Source organism: Elephas maximus, chromosome 2 (assembly GCF_024166365.1).
Source record: "Elephas maximus indicus isolate mEleMax1 chromosome 2, mEleMax1 primary haplotype, whole genome shotgun sequence".
Classification (NCBI taxonomy): Eukaryota; Metazoa; Chordata; class Mammalia; order Proboscidea; family Elephantidae; genus Elephas; species Elephas maximus.
Window position 1 is genome coordinate 125604166 of NC_064820.1, and position 18997 is coordinate 125623162.

Below are 18997 nucleotides of genomic sequence, written 5' to 3' on the forward strand. Positions count from 1 at the left end.
GGAAAGGTAGGGTGTGATTGCATCTACTTTTGCAAGTTGCCTTTGAGTCCTCTTGGCTGCAAAGAGACGGAGCGACCGCTTCAGCTAGCTACTGTGTACTGGGTGTTTCCCTTACCACGCGCTGGCACTGCATCTAATGTCCATGAGCTTGTTTGAGATGTGGCCCCTAGGGGCAAAGGGACTTACCCAAGGTCACACAGCTTTGAGTCATGATTCGAACCCAGGTCAGTCCAGCACCAGAACTCTCCTTCTGGCCATTTATCTAGCTTGTTTGCTAGGGACCCTGCCCTGGGAGAGGTTGGGATTGGGAGTTGAGGAGGTTCTTTGATGATTCAGTGATGTGACTTGTGCTTCCCCATCATCTCTGAAGGCCTCAGAGGTTTGCAGAGACCTTGAAATTGCACCACCACCACCTCCAGGCTGATGCAGAGGGAAGCTGGAGTGATTCTAAGGGGAGGGAAGAATCTGAGGATCATGGAGGGCCTTGGTGCCAGCCTGATAAATCTGGACTTTTGTGCAAAGATTTTTGAGCAGTGGCGTGAAATGGTCACATTTGTTTACCAGGAAAATAACTTTGATATGAGTGTAAGCACAGATTAGAGCAAGGAGGCCTGTGAGGAGGCTGGTGTGGGCTACACTTGGTGGTGGCTGGCCCAAGCTAGGGGTTGTGGGGGTGGAGAGGTGTGCTCAGGTGTGAGAGAGGTTTAGGAGGTAATCCTGCAGAGCCATCTAGCTCGATTGTGAAGGCCTGCAGTGCTGGGGTTAGGAGGCTAGACCAGCAGAATGCTCTTGGAGCCCACCCGTGGGTTCCAGGGCCATTTCCACAGAAAATGTGCTCTGGGGCTTTGCCTCTGATATCCTGCCACCTTGGAGCTGACATGCTTCCCACCCGGGCTCCCCTCCTTGCTCTCCCTTCTGTCTTGGATTTGGAGAACTACGGCTTTCACCACGAAACCTCCATGTGCCCTGAGTCAGCAGAGGACATGGTGAGGTAGGGGAAAGTCTCAGTCTCCCCAGCCTGTGCTACCACCTGGTATTCTAAATTGGTCTGTGCCAGCAGCAAAGAGGGCATGGGATATGCCAGGAGGAGAGGAGGCTTTTTCATGTTGAGGGCTGGGCCCTCCTGCCAGGTGAGTATTTACAAACACAACCGCTCACCTGGCAACACCAGCACTGCTGATTCCTTTGGGTACCCCTCCACCCCCACACTGCTGCAACCAGGAAAGCCTCCTGGGGCATGGAAGGAGGCAGCCATGGTCCATACCCCAGGGACCACTAAGCCCCACAGAATGGAGGTCAGAGAAGGCCAAGGCCCTGTGAAGTCATGAGGTGAGACCAGATTCCCAGCTTTATCCTGTACCATGCCAAGTGATTAACGGTGCAAGGCTGGTTCTGAGGCCAGTGTCCTCAGAGGACCCCAACTTGCAACTCTGCCATGCAAACTCTGAAGGGAATTGCAGCATAAATGCAAGCAGTCCTGACTCTCAGAGAGCCAGAACGAGACCCTCTGGTTGCTGCCCAGCCAGGGAGCAGGCAGGCCCAGCCTCAGGACCAGAGAAGCTGTAGCCACTTCAGAAGCCTCCTGAGGTATGGGCACCAAAGTAGGAACCTGATGAGGAATGAGCAGCAAAGCCCTTTTCCCACTGCCCTCCATCGCCCCAGGCTGGTGGGCTTCCTGGAGGAGCAGGCCCTAGCCCTGAGAAGATGGAGAGTTCTTGATGTGAGGCCAGGAGGAAGCCCACTCATGGTGTGTGCATGGAGAAGAACAGCTAACCTGGCTGGCTAACCCTGGTGGCCCAGCTCTGGTTCATAAGCCCTCGTGGCCCAGCTCTGCCTCCACCTCTCAGAACCCAGACTGGGCTGTTCTGACAAGATCTGGAGCTGGTTTTCTGTGCTTTCAAGACCAGTGCAAAGGAGAGGGTGGGCTGTGGGTCTGAGCCTAGTGTTGGCAGGGGTGGGGTGGCCATGGTTCCACACAAGGGGATGATTTTGGAGGTATAGTGGTTAAGAGTTATGGCTGCTAACCAAAAGGATGACAGTTCAAATCCCCCAAGCGCCCCTTGGAAATCCTATGGGGCAGTTCTACTCTGCCCTATAGGGTTACTATGAGTCAGAATCGACTCAACAGCAGTGGGTTTGGTTTGGTTTTGGTTTCATCTGGGGTTTGAGTCCTGGCTCCACCACTCTCTTACTGCATACCTGTAAATAAAGAAGATAACTTCTTCAGTGGCACCTCTGTTCCCATCATACAATCAAACAGCACGGTGTATAGGCAAGGTCTTCCCAGACTTCAGGAATTCAGGAAGTTTAGACAAGTCCCACTATTCCCTCGACCGAGCATTGTGATACTTTGGTGACTACTGAATGGTCAGCACATCTAAGAAGCCAGCCTCACAGACTTGTGACACGACGCTTGTACACAATTTCTCAGGCTGAATACTTTATTTCCTGAATAGAATATTCAGTTCCCTAAGTGCTCCCTGCTCTATGTCAACTCCAGCCTTTGTATATTTGGTTCTCTTTGCCTTTTGACACCCTTTCCTCTCTCTCCCTCATTCTCAGCATCGATACCACTTCCTGCCAGAAGCCTGCTCTGACTCCCTGTACCTGAGTTGGGTACCTCCTCTGGCTCCCTGTACTTGATCACAGCTTAGACCCTGTCTGCTCCCTCAGTGCTTCCCCTGTAGGACTGAGGGCAGGCCCACATCGGGCTCATCCCAATGCCCAACACTGGGCTTGGTGAGAGCAGGGACTGCATAGGATCTGGTAGGTGAATGGATGGACGGATGGACGGTTGGACGGTTGGATGGATGGATGGTTGGATGGATGGATGGATGGATGGATGGGCCAGTCATATCGGGCTGTGCTCTGTGAAAACTCCAGCATTGCACCACGCTGCAACTGTGAGCAGTTTCCAGGGTGGTGGTAGTGAGGTACCCCTCCAGAGGTCTTTCTAAAACTAGGACAAGATAGCTGAGACTTTAGGGGCTGGGCAAGTCCTTCTTGGGCCCCAGCTTCTAAGCCCATTGAGTCAGTTCAGCCTGTTAAAAGAGAGAGCAGCCACCTCAGGGCCCCCACCAAGAGCTGGTGGGCATGTCTGGGTTTTCCACTGTATGATGAGTTGTTTATCCAATAGACCTGGCTGTGACTTGGTCTCCCCCTCTGTAGCTTAGGGGAGTAAGTATCCCATGGAGGCCAACTGGCTGCCTTCCCAGAGTCCTCCCCAAGGCTTTCCTTGGGGGATTCATTATGGTCCATAGCTGGGCCTCTGATTTTGCTGATGTAGAATATTAATTTGATTGATATGCCAGGGGTGGGTCATTCCTGTGGGATGGCCTCATGACTTACCAAGCTCAAGGAGGCTGCTGGGAAAACTGGATTTCCGGCTCAGTGAGCTCAGTGAGAGTTATGCTCTGGCCGGCTAGGTGCTCGCTTTCACTTCTCCATGGGGAACACCCAGAACCTGTGGGTAGTTGATGAGTGTTCCCAGGACTCAGACACCCTGCAGTGCCATCTGTAGAACATAAAGCCTTCTGTGGGACCACGGTGCCTGGGCTCAGCTACCTCTGCCCAGTGTTTGGACTGGCCTGGTCCACGCCTGCCTCTAGCCCTTTTCCTGTTCCCTGGACTGAGCAGCCTCGTTGGACTGACAAGCACATCCCTTAGCCATCTCTTTAGCCCTGGAATGCCAGATGCAGTGTGAGGAGCTTCCTTGCTGAGTGGTAGTACCCCTGTTTATAGATGGGGAAGCAAAGGTTCAGAGAGGTGGGGTACTTCAACCTTGCATAGCTTATAAGTGAAGGAGAAGGGATTTGATCCAAGACCTTTACTTTTTCTCTCTCTCCGATGACTTTGCACATCACTGATCTCATCTCTTACGTGGCAATGTTACAATTTAGCACAAATGCCATTTATTAGAATTTCAGCTGATCTCTCCTCCCTTAGAGGTCAATCAATTGGGTTTGGCTCATATCCTGTGGCTGCAGAGTGGCCACTTGTGTTTCTCCTTGTTTTCCAAAAAGGGAAGCCATAGCCGTGCTTCCAAAGACTGAGGGCCCATGATGAGGGTGGCTGTGGGTGGTGGATGGTGGCCTGGAGTCCATCCACGGTGTAGTACCAGGAGACTGTACACCTCGGCTAGCCCAGGGCCTACTCTGTGATATATTTGGCCAGGGCCAGGGCCAAGCTCAATGTGTCACCCATGATCCAGAACAGGTGAGAGGAAAGGCCCAGGAGCCCCTCCCTAGCCTTCCTGCCAAGGTCGCCTCTCTCACAGCCCCTCCTGTTTCCTGCAGAGTTTGTCCTTTCGCTTCTGGAGAAGATGCAGACACAGGAGATCCTCAGGATGCTGCAGCTGCCTGAGCTGGGTGACTTGGGCCAGTTTTTCCGCAGCCTCTCAGCCACCACCCTCGTGAGTATGGGTGCCCTGGCTGCCATCCTCGCCTACTGGTTCACTCATCGGCCAAAGGCCTTGCAACCACCATGTGACCTCCTGAGGCAGTCGGAGGAAGTGGAGGTGAGCAGAATGAGAGCAAGCTATGGAGGGCACAGGGAGAGGACTGGTATTTTGAGGGCAGAAGCCAAACTCCTGCCACTTCTGGCTTACTTGATCTCAGATGGCCCAGAGAATATGGTTCCTCTGGGAGCCAGCCAGTAAGCCCTGCAGCGGCCTTGGACAGGGCCTCCTACCAGATACTCCTCTGTCTCTCCCGAGAACAGAGCCTGACCTGGCCTTGCACTGGGCCTCAGGTGCCTGCTCTTGGATGTGGGGGCTTTGGTCCATCAGCACATCTGTTGGAACCCCAAGCAGGTTGTCAAGGGGCTGTCAGATGAATTCCCTCCTAAACTCTCCCTGTGACCAGCCCTGGCCTGGTGCTGAGGTCCTGAGCTGAGCCCACCCCAAGGCCCTCCACAGACTCATGGGTGGAGCCATGGAGGGAAGAAGGTGCAGTGGCCCAGCCTGGACGAGGGTGTTCCAAGCAAAGTCTGGAGGAGTGGTGGGATTTATTTATTAAGCTCGTTGGAATTTATTTGCCTTTTTTATTTGCCTTTTTTGTAAACTTTAGTTCTATTCATTTTCACACAGTTCAAAAGAAACGAAAGGACATACACTGAAAATCTTCCGCCTTCTTCCCCCAGCCTCTCCGTTCTCCCCTGGGCACCCCGTCTTAACAGTTCTGCCTTATCCATGAGCAAATGTATTGATATTGCACCTCCTTCTAAGTACCATGTTACATGCACTGTTCTGCACCATGCCTTTTGCTCTGGACAAAACTGCATCTTGGCAGTCTTAAGTATGGCAGAGTCTTGCCTAATAGGGGAGGACACAGATCAAAATAGGAGCTAGAATTTTACGGACACTTTTCTGGCAGAAAGAATGATGTGTGTGAAGGTGCAGGAGTGTGATAATGCACATGGTGGTTTGGAAAATGGTGACTCAGTTGGGGTGGGTGGTTAGCGGAGAAGGGCTGGAGAGGGTCTAGCAGAGTGGTGATGAGAATGGGCTTTGGTGATCAGCAGCCCTGAGCTTGAAGCCTGTCTGTGCTTCTCATTAGCTTTATGGCCCTTGGAAGCTTCTTAACATTCTGAGCCTCAATTGCCTGACTTGTAAAGTGGATCATAAAAAATGCATGCCCCCTATGGTTGTAGTGAGGATTTGGTGAGATAATGCAGAGAAAGCACTAAGAATAATTATTTTTGGTAAGCTTATAATTATAATTCACCTGGAAAGGTCTGCAAGGATAAAACCTCATGAACTGGGCAGGGATTCCCGGGGTAGGCAGCATGGATTTATTTTGGGTTTTCAGTGAGACATGGCCAATTTATACTTTAGAAGGATGGTCATGGCAGGGGCGGGTGTGGGAGGCAGCTGTGGGTGACTGGGCTGGAGATGATAATGGTCTGTATAGGATCAGGGTGGCGAAAGGGCATGACTAGGGAGTGACTCTGGCTTAGTGTGTGGGGGTCACACAGAGTGAGTCACCTCATGGGCCTGGCTGGGAGAATAGGGCACTGGACACAGCTAAAACCTCCCTTCCTGGGAAGACTGAGCTCTCCCTTACCTCGTCCCCCAGGGGTGAAGAAGCCAAAGTGGCTGGAGAGGAGTAAGCAGAGGGGTGAGTCGTGGGAAATGGTGTAAGAGAGGTAAGAGGGTCCCAGATCACATAGGACCTGGTAACAATAACATGGTGAGAAACGTGATTCAGATTCCAGCTTAAAATCCTCCCCTGGCGGTCTTAAATGCTAGCAAGCGGCCATCTAAGATTCATTAATGGGTCTCAGCCCATCTGGAGCAAAGGAGAATGAAGAACACCAAAGACACAAGGTAATTATGAGCCCAAGAGACAGAAAGGGCCACATAAACCAGAGACTCCATCATCCTGAGACCAGAAGAACTAGATGGTACCTCGCTACAACCCATGACTGCCCTGACAGAGAACACAACAGAGAACCCCTGAGGGAGCAGGAGAGCAGTGGGATGCAGACCCCAAATTCTCCTAAAAAGACCAGACTTAATTGTCTGACTGAGACTAGAAAGACCCCAGAGGTCATGGTCCCCAGACCTTCTTTTGGCCCAAGACAGGAACATTCCCAAAGCCAACTCTCCATACAGGGATTGGACTGGACAATGGGATAGAAAATGATACTGGTGAAGAATGAGCTTCTAGGATCAAGTAGACACATGAGACTATGTTGGTATCTCCTATCTGGAGGGGAGATGAGAGGGCAGAGGAGGTCAGAAGCTGGCAGAATGGACACAAAAAGAGAGTGTAGAAGGAAGGAGTGTGCTATCTCATTAGGGGGAGAGCAATTAGGAGTATATTGCAAGGTGTATATAAATTTTTGTATGAGAGACTGACTTGATTTGTAAACTTTCACTTAAAGCATAATAAAAATTAAAAAAAAAAAAAATCCTCCCCTGGGTCCCATTGCCCTCAACCTGAAGTCCAGACTCCTTGCCTTGATCTGCAGCCTCTCTGCCCTCCTCTTCCACTATTGCCTCCTGGAGCTCCATGAATTGCCTGCAGTTCCCCACATGTGCCTGTGTTCCCTTCACCATGCATTCGTACTTGCTGTTACCTGCCATTCCCTGTTCCACAGTCTGCCTGCCAAACCCCTGTGCATCCTTCGAAACCCAGCACGGTGGCCACCCTCTGATACAAGCCTGTTCCTGGCACATAACCTCTTACAGTGTCATTTCTGTCAGCCAGAGTGCTGACCATGTCTGATTCTTTAATTCCTCATGGTTCTTACATGGGGCTGGTGCTTGGGAAGCATTGGCCAAACATCTTTTCACCCCAAAACTGTTGAGAGCTGCCTGTGGTTTTGAGTTTGGCCTTTTCTTTATGGCTCTCACGGACATTTTTCCTCAGACACAGTGTTTCAAGAGATGGCAGTGTCCCAGCTGAGTACAACCCAAACTAATAGTTTGGGTTGAGGCAGAGCTGTGGGCCTGGAGCTCTGGGGATGGGGAGCCTGAGGAGGGGCCAGAAGGTGGGAAGGGGAGCGGTCAGAACGAGAAGCTGAGCTCTCCCTAGCCCCCAGCCCAGAAAGTATTTGAGTGTCCCACTCTGGACCTTTTATCTATGAGGGCCCGGAAACTCACTGCCCTCTCTTTCCCTCCATGGGGTAGTAACGTAATTCAGCTTGTCCTCCCTCCACAGCCTGCCAGACCTTTGCTTCTGAAAAGCACCTTCAGCACAGTCCTCAAACTAATTCATACTATTAGGTGAATGATGGATAGCAGCCTTCTTAACTATAGACTGCACCTAAATGAATCTTAACCTAGGGGCATAACGGCAGATGATGGGATGGGCTACACCTTGGCAGGTTGATCCTGATGCCAGAGGGTTAGACTCCAGCTAACACTCCCCTCTGTGTTGTATGAATGGACCATGAGTGTATAGGAAAAATCCCTGTAAATTCTGCACATTTTGACTCACCTAGTGTGTGTGTCCACTGTGTGTGTGTGTGTGTGTGTGCGCGCGCGCACGCGCAGGACACTGACATACTAGGCCCATGTGCGTGGGCCAACTAAATTTGAGCTGGGGATACCTATGGATCGAGCTGTACAAGCCACATGTATGTGGCATTTTATGTGTCAGGTCACGTACGTACAGTCCAGGTGCGTATAGGTCACGTGCATGAGTGCACATAAAGCACATCCCAGCTTCAACTGTGTGCATCCAAATTGTGTAGTCTGGTGCATGCTGATGCCCTCTCCTGACATCCCCTGCCTGCCTAAGCTGGCTTCTTTGGCCTGTGCTTGGCTCATAGGGCAGTGATGGAGCCCGGAGATCTGTAATCGGGGGTAGCCCTCAGCTCCTCACCCACTACTATGATGACGCCCGAACCATGTACCAGGTGTTCCACCGTGGGCTTAGAATCTCAGGTGAGTGGGACTGTGGGAGTGGGGGGTACCTGTGGCAGGAATCGGGTGAGTGCAAGGGAGGGGATGGGCAAGCAAAGTACTGGGGGCGTGGCAGGTGGTAGGTGCCCAGGTTCAGAGCTACTCCTGGCCCTCCTCCCACCCAGTCAGAGAAAGGCTGTGTTTTGTGGCCAAAGTACTAACCTCAGCTTTGTTCCAACTCTTAGGAATGCCTGACCTTAGGCCATCTCTTAGCGCATATCCCATAGCCCCCATTGGCAGCTCCTGGTGAGCCTTGAGCTGTCAGGCCACTAGCCAGCATACTTCTGAACCTGGCCTCTAAGATGTCTGAGTGCCCCCAGGGTATGGGGCAGAGGGAGGTGGTCACCCAGAGGCAGCCTGCCTCACCCACCCAGGGGCCCCTCCCAGATCTCCATCTCCCAGGTCATGGTGGGAACTCGGCACTGTGTTGGTCCCCATTCCATGGCCTCTCTGATCCCTAGAGAAATGCCAGTTTTGTGAGCTTCGGTCCCTTCAGAGTTTCAGCAAGCAGACAGGCAGCTAGGGGCCAGTTCCCTTGACCCAAGGACCACCCCACAGCCTGGGATGTCCATTCAGGTGCCTAATAGTCAGGCACAGGTGGCATTCCCACCCTGTCTTCCTCCCTGGCACAACTGGGCCTGCTTGTCTCTCTGCAGGGAATGGGCCCTGCCTTGGCTCCAGGAAGCCCAAGCAGCCTTACCAGTGGCTGTCCTACCAGGAGGTGAGTGAATGAAGACAGGCCCCCACCCTGTCCACCCACAAAGACCTGGCACTCAGGAGGCTTGTGGGCATCTTGCTGGGTCTCAGAGGGTCAATTTTACTTACCTGGTCTGTTGAACTCTCAACAGCAGCCTAGCAGGGTTTCCAGCCTACCTGGGCGGGGAGCTGGCGAGTTCTCAGACCTGTAGGAATCCCACCTGAGGATCTCCCACCCCTACTGAAGAGCCCTCTTTTCACATCACTTCCTTGTGTCCATGTGCAGGTGGCTGACAGGGCTGAATTCCTAGGGTCCGGACTTCTCCAGCACAATTGTAAAGCATCTTCAGATCAGTTTATTGGTGTATTTGCACAAAATCGACCAGAGGTGAGCATTTGCCTTGGCTAGTTTTAGAGTTATCAGTGGAGTAGGGGATCGGGTACCATGGAACAGTCCTGCTTCTTCTGTTTATAGGGCCCAGGACAAGAGAACAAATGGAGACCCTTGGTCCATGCCATTCTACCCCCTTTCACCCCTGGTTTTACCCCTTACGAGGACTAGACACCTCAGCCAAGCTCCGTTCACACCTTATCTGATCCCACAAACAGTTGCCCCTTGCCTACTCTGCTTGAATCAAGGAGAAGAAAGGCCTGGGGAAGAGGCCCATGCAGGCCCTAGAAGCAGGCTTGGGGTAGTCTGAGTACTCCCTAGGGTTCAATAATGGTCTAGAAGGCTGAGGGTGGGCAGGTACAACCCATTAGCCCCATGGGTCCCTTGCCCCATGCACAGAGCCCAAACAGGGCTCTCTCAGGCACAGGACCCAGAGCAGGGACCCTGGTTGGCTGGGCCTAGGAGCAGTACAGCCCAGACAGCCCCATTTTCTCCATTTTGCTCCTCTACCCTTGCCCTACCCCCATGTGTCTTTGCAGTGGATCATCGCAGAGCTAGCCTGCTATACATATTCCATGGTGGTGGTCCCACTGTATGACACCCTGGGCCCCGGGGCCATCCACTACATCATCAACACAGGTAGGCCCACCACTCTCTCCTCTCCACCTTTAGCATCCAGTCCTCTTCCCACCACCCTGCCCCACCCTCTCCTATAATGCCAATTGTCTGACATTCATAAGAAGCCCTTTCTTTTGCTCTAAGAGAACACTGTAGCCCTCCTCTTTGGCCCCTGACTTGGCCTCCTGAGTCCCAGCTGACCCCAGCCAGACTTTACCTGAAGGCTCCTTGTATAGGGCTGGGCTACTAAGAAGGAGCCTCTTGACCAGTCCTCACAGAGAGTGCCAACCCTCTGAAGTTCATAGTAGCTTGGGAGGGATGCTAGGGGGTGGGGTAAGTATCTCATATAATGGGGGCAGCTGAGCCTGGAACAAGGGAGGGTGCAGAATCTGTCCTGGGAGGTTCCCTGACCTTCTGCCCTTGGTTCCATCCGGGATCCCCAGCACATTCCACTTTACACAAGATATGGCCCATACAGCCTGTCTGATGTACTTATTTACACACAGTCCATGGCACATGTAGCCCATGGTACTGCTGCCCACAGTCACAGCCTGTGTCTGCAGAGCCTGAGTCTCCTTGATGTCTCCTACAGCGGACATTAGCACCGTGATTGTGGATAAACCTCAGAAGGCTGTGCTTCTGCTAGAGCATGTGGAGAAGAAGGAGACTCCAGGGCTCAAGCTGATCATCATCATGGAGCCGTTCGAGGAAGCCCTGAAAGAGAGAGGGCAGGAGTGCGGGGTGGTCATTAAGTCCATGCAGGCTGTGGAGGTGAGGGCTGTCTTTTGGGCTGTTTGCTGGGCCAGGACTGGTTGACCACTAAGCTAGAGCTGTTGGCTGTCTGCCCATCTCATGCTGTATGGTAGATGTTTTGGGCCCTCATTGTGTTGAGACAGGGCAAGCCTTGCAATGACTGATAGGGAGTGGGGGGTGGTGCCCATAGGCATCCTCTAAGAGCCAGGCTCAGTGGCTGGAACGGTAGATGGCATCAGGCACCAACAGGTGTACAGGAGGTACCAGCTCCCCACAGAGCTGCCCACACAGCCTCTGAGCTTCCTCATTCTCAGGTGGTGCCAGCCTGTCTGTTCCTGAGGACTACAGACTTCAAGTCTAGGAATCTTGGAGAGGTTCTTACAAATGTGTCTCAGACCCCCGACAGCCAACAGAATTGGTGTTTCTGTGCATGACCTCCCCGAAGACACCAGGTTGATGGCAGTTTGTGGCCTGCTGGGACACAGGACATCCTGGCCTCCAGGGATCAGTAGTAGCTAATGACCACTGTCCTGCTTGATCTAGGCCCCTGGGGTCTCCAGTTCTCCTGACCCCCTGTCTGCTCCTCACTGTACCCATAATGCCTGTTCACATGCAGCCCTCTGTGACTTTTGCTGCCACTCCATCTCTGACCACTCACCCAGAAGCCTAGGTCACCTGGATACTCTGTCCTGAGCAGGTGTCCAGATGTACCGTGGGTACCTCAAACCCAGGGTATACAAAAGCCAGAGTGTCGTCTCCTCCACTGGGCAAATCCACAAAGCCCAGCTCTCCCCGGGCCTCAGTCTCCCTGTCTGTACTGTGTGTGGTGGGCCTGGGTCCTCTGGCCCCCTTCCCTCTCTTGAGAGCCTCAGGCCTAGATGCATACTTGAGGAGAGACCACTGAGGCAGTATCTGCCACATTGGCCCACATCTGGGCAGGGCATCCTGAATGCTGGGCTTGGCACAGGAGCAAGCGTACTCTGCTGAGTGTACTTTGATTTTTTTTTTTTTTTTGACTGATGTGAGAACTTTTGAACATTTAAAAACAGCATTTTCTTCTTCCAGGACTGTGGCCAAGGGAATTATCATGCTCCTGTGGTAAGCTAATCTGCCAGCAGGTCTTTATTGAGCAAGATGGTGGGCTCTACAGCCTGTCCTCATGGAGCACCCACTGTGCACAAGGGGCTAGGCAGGCTCCTCCGTGGTAACAAGCAACTCCTGTGAGCACTTCAGGGAATGCTTGCTTGGGGCACATAGGAATTCTGTGGGCTGAGGGTCCAGGGAATGACCTGCAACAGGATTCGGATATTTGGGAAGGAGAAAAAAAAGTCAGCCAAACTTGGCCACTCTTGGTTCTCTAGTAACTTCTTCGGGAAGTGTTATTTTTTCCCTTTGAATGTAATGAACTCTCCAGAGGATGGGATGAACAGAAACATCAACAGAGTCAGAAGCAGACCCCTGGGTCCTGTTGCCTTGTGGCACCTGCTGTCTTTATTCATCTTTGTTTTATCCCCATGTTATACCCACATGATATTGCATGGGGTCGAGTCTCCAGTGAGGGTAGCTGCTCCCTGAGATGAGCCATTTGGGGGTTTTCAGCTAACATGGCCTCTTACCTCCAGCTTGGCCCTTCCCATTGCCCTTAGGGCTCCCAGTGAGCTTCTTCACACACACCCTTGCTTCCCAGGGCCCTTCACAGGCAACCCCTGGTGTTTGCCCACTTCATGCTCCAGCATCAGAGAACTGCTCTCCAATCTCTTGACATGCTTTTGTCTCTTGTGCCTCTTGCCATTGCCTGGGCTAATTTTCTCTCCCCAGAATGCCCACCCTCACTTCTAGAGAAATCCTACTTGTCCTTCAATCTCAACTCAAGTATCACCTCCTCTGAGAAGTCATCTTCTGCATGTAGGCGGACTTGGTGGGCTCTGCCCTGGTGACCCCAGGACTGTATGTGCAAACCCAGGACAAGGGCCTAATGCAGAGCAGTCCTGGTGACACGTGGGGCAGCTTTATTCCTGGGCCACAGTTGTGGTCTCAAACCTAACCTCAGACATTTTGGAGACACTAAGCGGGAAGGAGGGAATTAGGTCATATCTACTAGAAAGGGGAGATCTTTGGTAGAGGCCTAGCCGGGCAACTGCAGCCTGATCCTGTCGAGGACAGTTCAGCTCATGCTAAAGCAGGGGCGGTGGTGGGACCAGATATGAGGTTGATGTGCTAGATCAATGTCCAAGCCCCAGTTAGGTTTCCTTGGATTCTTATCCCCTTACCTTGCCCACCTTTTCTGATCTGCCACATGCTGGGGCAAGCACACATGCCCAACACATACCCAAGCCCAAGCCCACATACAACACATACACGTAGGGGCTGGCTGGAGGAGGAGGCCTGGGAGCTTGGGCTGTGGCTGGCCACACCAGTTCTCCCTAACACATGCTTTTTCTTACCCCTGCAGCCCCCCCAGCCTGATGACCTCTCGATTGTATGTTTCACAAGCGGTACAACAGGTAAGCAGGGGTACCCAGCTCTCCAGCCAGGGCCACCTGCACCCTTCCTTGGGCAGCCTGGCTGGGTGACTGCAGGGGCCCCTGGTGCCCTCTCTATGAGACAGACTGAGCCTTGCCCCATGGCTGGCTCCAGATGTTGGATCCCTTCCAACGCTCCCAGTGCTCAGCACGAGGGTGGCTGAATGTTGATGACAGTGTGTATTATGAGGTCTGGGGTGGGGACCCGGGACTTACCAGAGCTGGGGCCAGAGAGGGGCTGGGCAGGTGGGCCACGTGCAGGAGGAAGCACTTTTCTCACTGGTTATTCTCTATGGGAAACAGCTCTCACCCGTCTGCTTCCTGCCCCTGCCTGGCCTTTGCGTCAGGGACTGGGGAAGGAGTGTGGGGTTTGGAGTTTGAGGGCCTGGGTTTGAGTGTTTTCTCCGCCATACGCTGGGGGGCTATGAGCCAGTCACTTAACCTCTCTGACAGCACTGTCCCTGATTTCTCACCTGTGACGAGAGTGGTTAAAGGGGCCAAGTAGGTGATAGGATAGTATGTGTGGAGGGTAGCTCAGATGCTCTGCAGGCTGGGGCTGGTATGCCATGGCTAGACTGTTGGGAAGAGGGTATAGCTGAAATGGCACACTCCACGCCTGGCGCTGACAGGGAGCACATGCATCAGTAGCAGTAGGAACAGTCAAGGAAGGCTTCCTGGGGGAGGCAGAATGCATATGACAGCCATGGCCACAGGCACAGCACTTCACAGTTTGTAGTGCCCTGATCACCCCCAGATTGTGCCATGCGGCCTCAACACAACCTGTGAGTGGGCAGGCAGTGGGACTGTCCAGGGGCATCACCAGCAAGTGGAGGCAGTAGGACTTGTGCCCTGTTCTCTTCCCACGGCACTTGCTGCTTTACCGTCCCATCTGATGACTTGGAAAGCCACTTGTCCTTGCACTATATGAGCAAGAAGTTCCCAGCCTTCTTTTTCCAGACCAAGAACTGGCCCAGCTTGATGATAGCTCTTGGGTAGTGAACTGGGGCCCCCTACTCCTTCCACAGACCCAGCTTCCAAGGCATTCAGCAGATCCTTGATCAGCCCCATAGTGGGACTATCCGTATGGGGTGTCATGATAAATGTGCTTTAATGAATCGATAAACCCTGTCAGAAAAGAGACATAACACAGTCCTTACTCTCCAGGAGCTGATATCCAGAGCCAGCCAAAGCCCTCAGGTTTGCATTGCTTTTTTGACCGAGCTTTCAGATGTCTTTTTGTCATGAGTTTTACAATGTGAATTTTTTGTGACATGTCCCTCTACCTAGGTTTGGAGAGCAGGTCACTGCTGTGGCCTTTAGCTTTTACCCCTGCCTGCCCAGAGTGCCTTCGGGCTTTTAAGGGGTCCCTTGGTCACAGATGCTGCCCAACACTTGGAAAAGAGCTTCACAGTGCAGGTATGTGCTGCCATCCCATTGGAGGGCAAGCATCACATCCAGTGTTTTCCAGACCGTGGAATCACAACAAAAAGCTGAGCCATCCTGCTCAAGCTCTGTGTGGTGGAAGCAGAATGTACAGAGCCTGGAAAAAAGATTGCAACTTAGTGTCCCAGGCCTCCCACTCCAAAGGTGTGGCTAGCGCCTGGGCAGAGCTGGGGGTAGTGAGGGCCATGTCATAGCAAGCCTCTTTTGTGACATCACCCTGCCTAGCTGCACACTTGGATTCTCTTGGCTTTGGGCTAAGTCTGTGCTGTACCTCTCGTATTCATTCTCTTGTTCACTTGTATCGGCCACCTGTGTCTTCAGCATCACAGCTCTGGATACAGCATCCCTTCCACACTAGGTACCCTTACTCCCAGGTTCATCAAGGACCATGTTGTTACTCTAGTGGGGAAAGATGGAAACTGTGATCTGATCCAGACGTTTGGCCCTTAGTTCTGGTGGGATCATTCCAGGGAGATTTTCTTCTTGGCATGTGGTGGAAACATCTGTGGAGAGTCCCAGAATAAGTTAGTGCTTCGGAGTCCCTAGTCAGGCCAAGAAGACCGGGGAGAAAGTGAGAGCTTGGGGTCTACACCTAGGAATGGCTGGTTAGTGGGCATGTGGTTGGTTGTTCATTTCAAAATAACCACTAATTAGACTGAGTTTGAAACCCCCCCAACAAACAAACAAACAGATAATTTGTGGGTATAGACACAGCTCAGTTTGGGAAATTGGGCCCCATGAATGATAGTTAAGATGTCATATCCTTATGAGTTCATATACCTTCTCTTCCCAGAGAAGAACGTACGGTGGTCTTTTAAAACATTCTTCTCAGTCTATGTGCTTTTAGCACTTTTCTCTAACTTATGTAGATTAATCACCCAGCTCATTTATTGAGCACCCACACTGCAGCAGACCTAGCATTAGGGACTGAGTACACAGGGATGAACAAGATACAGTGAAGCCCTCATAAACTCACAGCTCACTGTCATCAGGCAGTTACAATACAATGTGGTCCGTTCCTTGAGGAGCACCATCCCACAATACATGGAACACCCAGCATCTGAGAAGTCAGGAAGAAAAAATCCCCAGAGGAAGTGAATCCAAGCAGAGTCCCAAAGGATCAGTAGCTGGAGGAGGAGAGGGGGAAGGGCATTCTCACCAGAGGGAACAGCTTGTGCAAAGGACTGCAGGAAATAAATATTGCTTTGAGGGAGGGTCGAGTGAGGAAAAGAAAGGATTGGGAGCAGCATCTGGCAACATTGGCAGGAGAGGAATGATGGGTGTAGGAATTCCAAATGGAAGCTAAGAAAGGGCAGCCACAGAGGTTAGAGAATAGAATGTGTCAGTATTATCTTGGTGGCTGAGATGTACCCGTTGGGTATAGCCACATACACAAGAGTACTTTTGGTGCTTTTGGCAAGGGCTGGTCCTAGAGTGGGAAGTGGAGGACAAAGCTGAGTTGCAGTGGATTAAGGACTGAATGGGAAGTGAGGATGTCCATTCAGCAAATGTGTAAAATTCTTTCAAGAAGCTTAGCCATGTTACCAAACTGCATGCTCTAGAGTGCTCATACCAACACCATTTGTTACAGTCAAAATATGCAAACGACTCAAATGACCGTCAGCAATAGAATGGTATGTGCCTACAATAGACTATTATACCACAATGTTGAACAAAACAAACCAGACACAGAAGAATACATACTGTATGATCCCTTTTATATAAAATTGCAAAACAGAATCAACTACTCTATGGTTTTAGAAGTGAAGATAATGGTTATCTTCCAGGATAATGGTGCCCTGAAAGGGACACAAGGGGCCTTCTGGAATGCTGGTGATATTCTATTTCTTGATCTGTGTGCTGGTTACACAAGTGAGCTGTACACATATAATTTAGGCCCTTTTCCATATCTATGTTATACTTATTTTTTAAAAAGAAAGAAAAATTAGCTGCGAAGGAATGGCAGAGAGGAAGAGTAGCAGCTGGTGGGGGTCATGATATTGAGGGAGGGTGGGATTTTAGTTGTCTTCCTGGGAATAACTGAATGTATTTATTACTGTCAAGAAGGGGCCACTAGAGACGGAAGGAACGGAGGTGATGCTCAGTGGGGCAAAGCCTCTGTAGCTTTGGTCGCAGTAGGGGAAGAGAAGATGCTTCCAAACGCTGTGAAAGAGATGTGTCCCGCTAGGGAGGGAAGAAGGGAGAGAGGATTCTGGGAGGCCAGGAAGGCACAGGGAGCTCTTTAATGGCTTCTGCCTCTTCTGTGAAGTAGAAGATCAGAGTTCTGGCCTGAGGGTGAGGTGGGCCATGAATGGATCAGAATCTAAGGTGGGGGCGGGGCGGTGGGGTGGGGTGCAATGTAACAGTTTCTGTGAAGAGTGGAAATATGGAGAGAGCTGGTCAAGAGAGGCTTGGAGGCTAGGCAGCCCAGTGGGCCCTTCTGGGACTGGAGATTGTGAGCCCCAAGGGCCATGTTGTGGGAGGAGCAGAAAAGATGGGCAGCTGAATTGGCTAGGTAGGGTTTTCAGGGTGGGGTGCTCCAGAAGAAGCCAGGGAGTTGAAGCACTTGAAAGGAGAGTGGCTGAAGTGAAGGACACAGGAGCCCAGCTTGGGAGGGAGGGATGAGAGGAAAGATAGGAGGAGGAGGGATCATGTGGCTAGAGTCTCTTAGCATGAGGGAACTTACCCAGGAAGTTCTAAATGGTGACAGTGAGGCTGCAGAGCTGAGGAGGAGGTGGAGGCCACTGGTGTTGGGGCATCCTTTTCGCTGTAATCAAGGATGTCTATGAAACCCCAGTCAGCAGCATTCATTTAGCTGAGCATGCAAACACCCATCAGCCTGAGTGGCGTGGCTACTCAGAAGTGGGTTCTCTGGGGAAAATGCACACTATGACCTATTTGTTTTACACCATTCAGTTGAAGACTTGTCTAATCATATGTATAAAACCACATCTCAGCTGTGAGGATGATGGTCTGTTCAGAGCACATCTTTGCTACCCCTGCTGTGTGGTTTTAGGAGAATTACTTAACCTCTCTAAGTTTCTTCAGGTGTTAAATGAATACATTTAATAGCTAACACATAGCAGCTTGATTTTGGTCTTCTGTTCCACTAAATTTGTTCAGTGCACTTTTTTCTGTCCCTGAACAAAAACTCAGGTTTTATGAAACTAACATGTCATAAAAAGTCCTGTGGTCCTTGTAAGTCACAAACACAGTCTTAATACTAAATTATATCCAATAGCTGAACTACCATTTATGTATGAAGTGCCTAGCACAGTGCCCATATCAGTGGGTATTTAGTAATTGGCTGCTTTTACAGTTATTACTTCTCTTCCTACTTGCCTGAGTCTGATTTAAAAAAATAATAATAACAATAACGGTGGATATGAGGTTGATGCAAATAAGACTCCATCCTAAATAAGGCTTGGGAGCTTTTAGTGGGGAGATGAACATTCTACCTGCATTATAAAACTTTCAGAGCATTTCAGTCACCTGTATGTAGGTCATTGTAACCCACCTTTGACTGTGTGAAGGTGGAAACAAGCAGTGGAGCTGCCCCCACTCCCGCTTCCACCCCTGTGGGAGAAAACTCGAACTTAGCTTCAGCCCACAGCTACTCTCACTTGGACCCACCAGCTAGCCAGGGTGGAGCACCACCAGCGAAATGCCTTTCTGCATATCAGCCAAGGGTCGGCTTGCCCAGAGCACTGGCTGAAGCCACAAAGCCATTTGCAGATTCTGAAACTAGGAGATAATTTATTTCAGCAGCTAGAGAGAAAATTAAGTGCAAGGGTACCCACCTTCTGAGTGGAAGGGGGAAATGAGACGTTGGGTGGATACTGCTGAGACGTCGAGGGCCTGGGTGGCAGTGCCCCTCACAGAAAAGGAGCGACCTGAGGAAATGTTGATGGCTGCCCCCTCGATTGCACAGAGGTCTACCTGGGAATGCTTAGCCTGTTCCTCCTTGTGAGCAATTTGGGGGAAATTTTCCACGTCATATTTAAAAGGGATGCTGCCAGCCTGGCCACGATATGCACTTGTCCTGAATCAGAAGCAAGCCGAGCCTTTCCAAAGGCTCACCTTGCACCGCTCGGCTTAGACCTTGCAGTCTTCATCCAGGATTTGTGGTCAGCAGTCACTGCTCCTTCATTCTTTGGAACAGCA

At 51.4% G+C, this 18997-nt stretch overlaps 1 protein-coding gene across 4 annotated transcripts in view; it reads left to right on the plus strand.

The window, feature by feature from the left end:
• The window catches only part of ACSL6 (acyl-CoA synthetase long chain family member 6), a 62990-nt gene that overhangs the window by 13873 nt on the left and 30120 nt on the right, over positions 1-18997 (plus strand). For all 4 annotated transcript variants that reach the window (XM_049873024.1, XM_049873015.1, XM_049873002.1 and 1 more), the window contains exons 2-9: positions 4296-4516; positions 8278-8392; positions 9067-9131; positions 9393-9494; positions 10037-10136; positions 10708-10886; positions 11934-11966; positions 13321-13372. In XM_049873024.1, coding sequence (XP_049728981.1) covers positions 4296-4516; positions 8278-8392; positions 9067-9131; positions 9393-9494; positions 10037-10136; positions 10708-10886; positions 11934-11966; positions 13321-13372 — 867 coding nt within the window. The remainder of the gene's footprint in view (positions 1-4295; positions 4517-8277; positions 8393-9066; positions 9132-9392; positions 9495-10036; positions 10137-10707; positions 10887-11933; positions 11967-13320; positions 13373-18997) is intronic.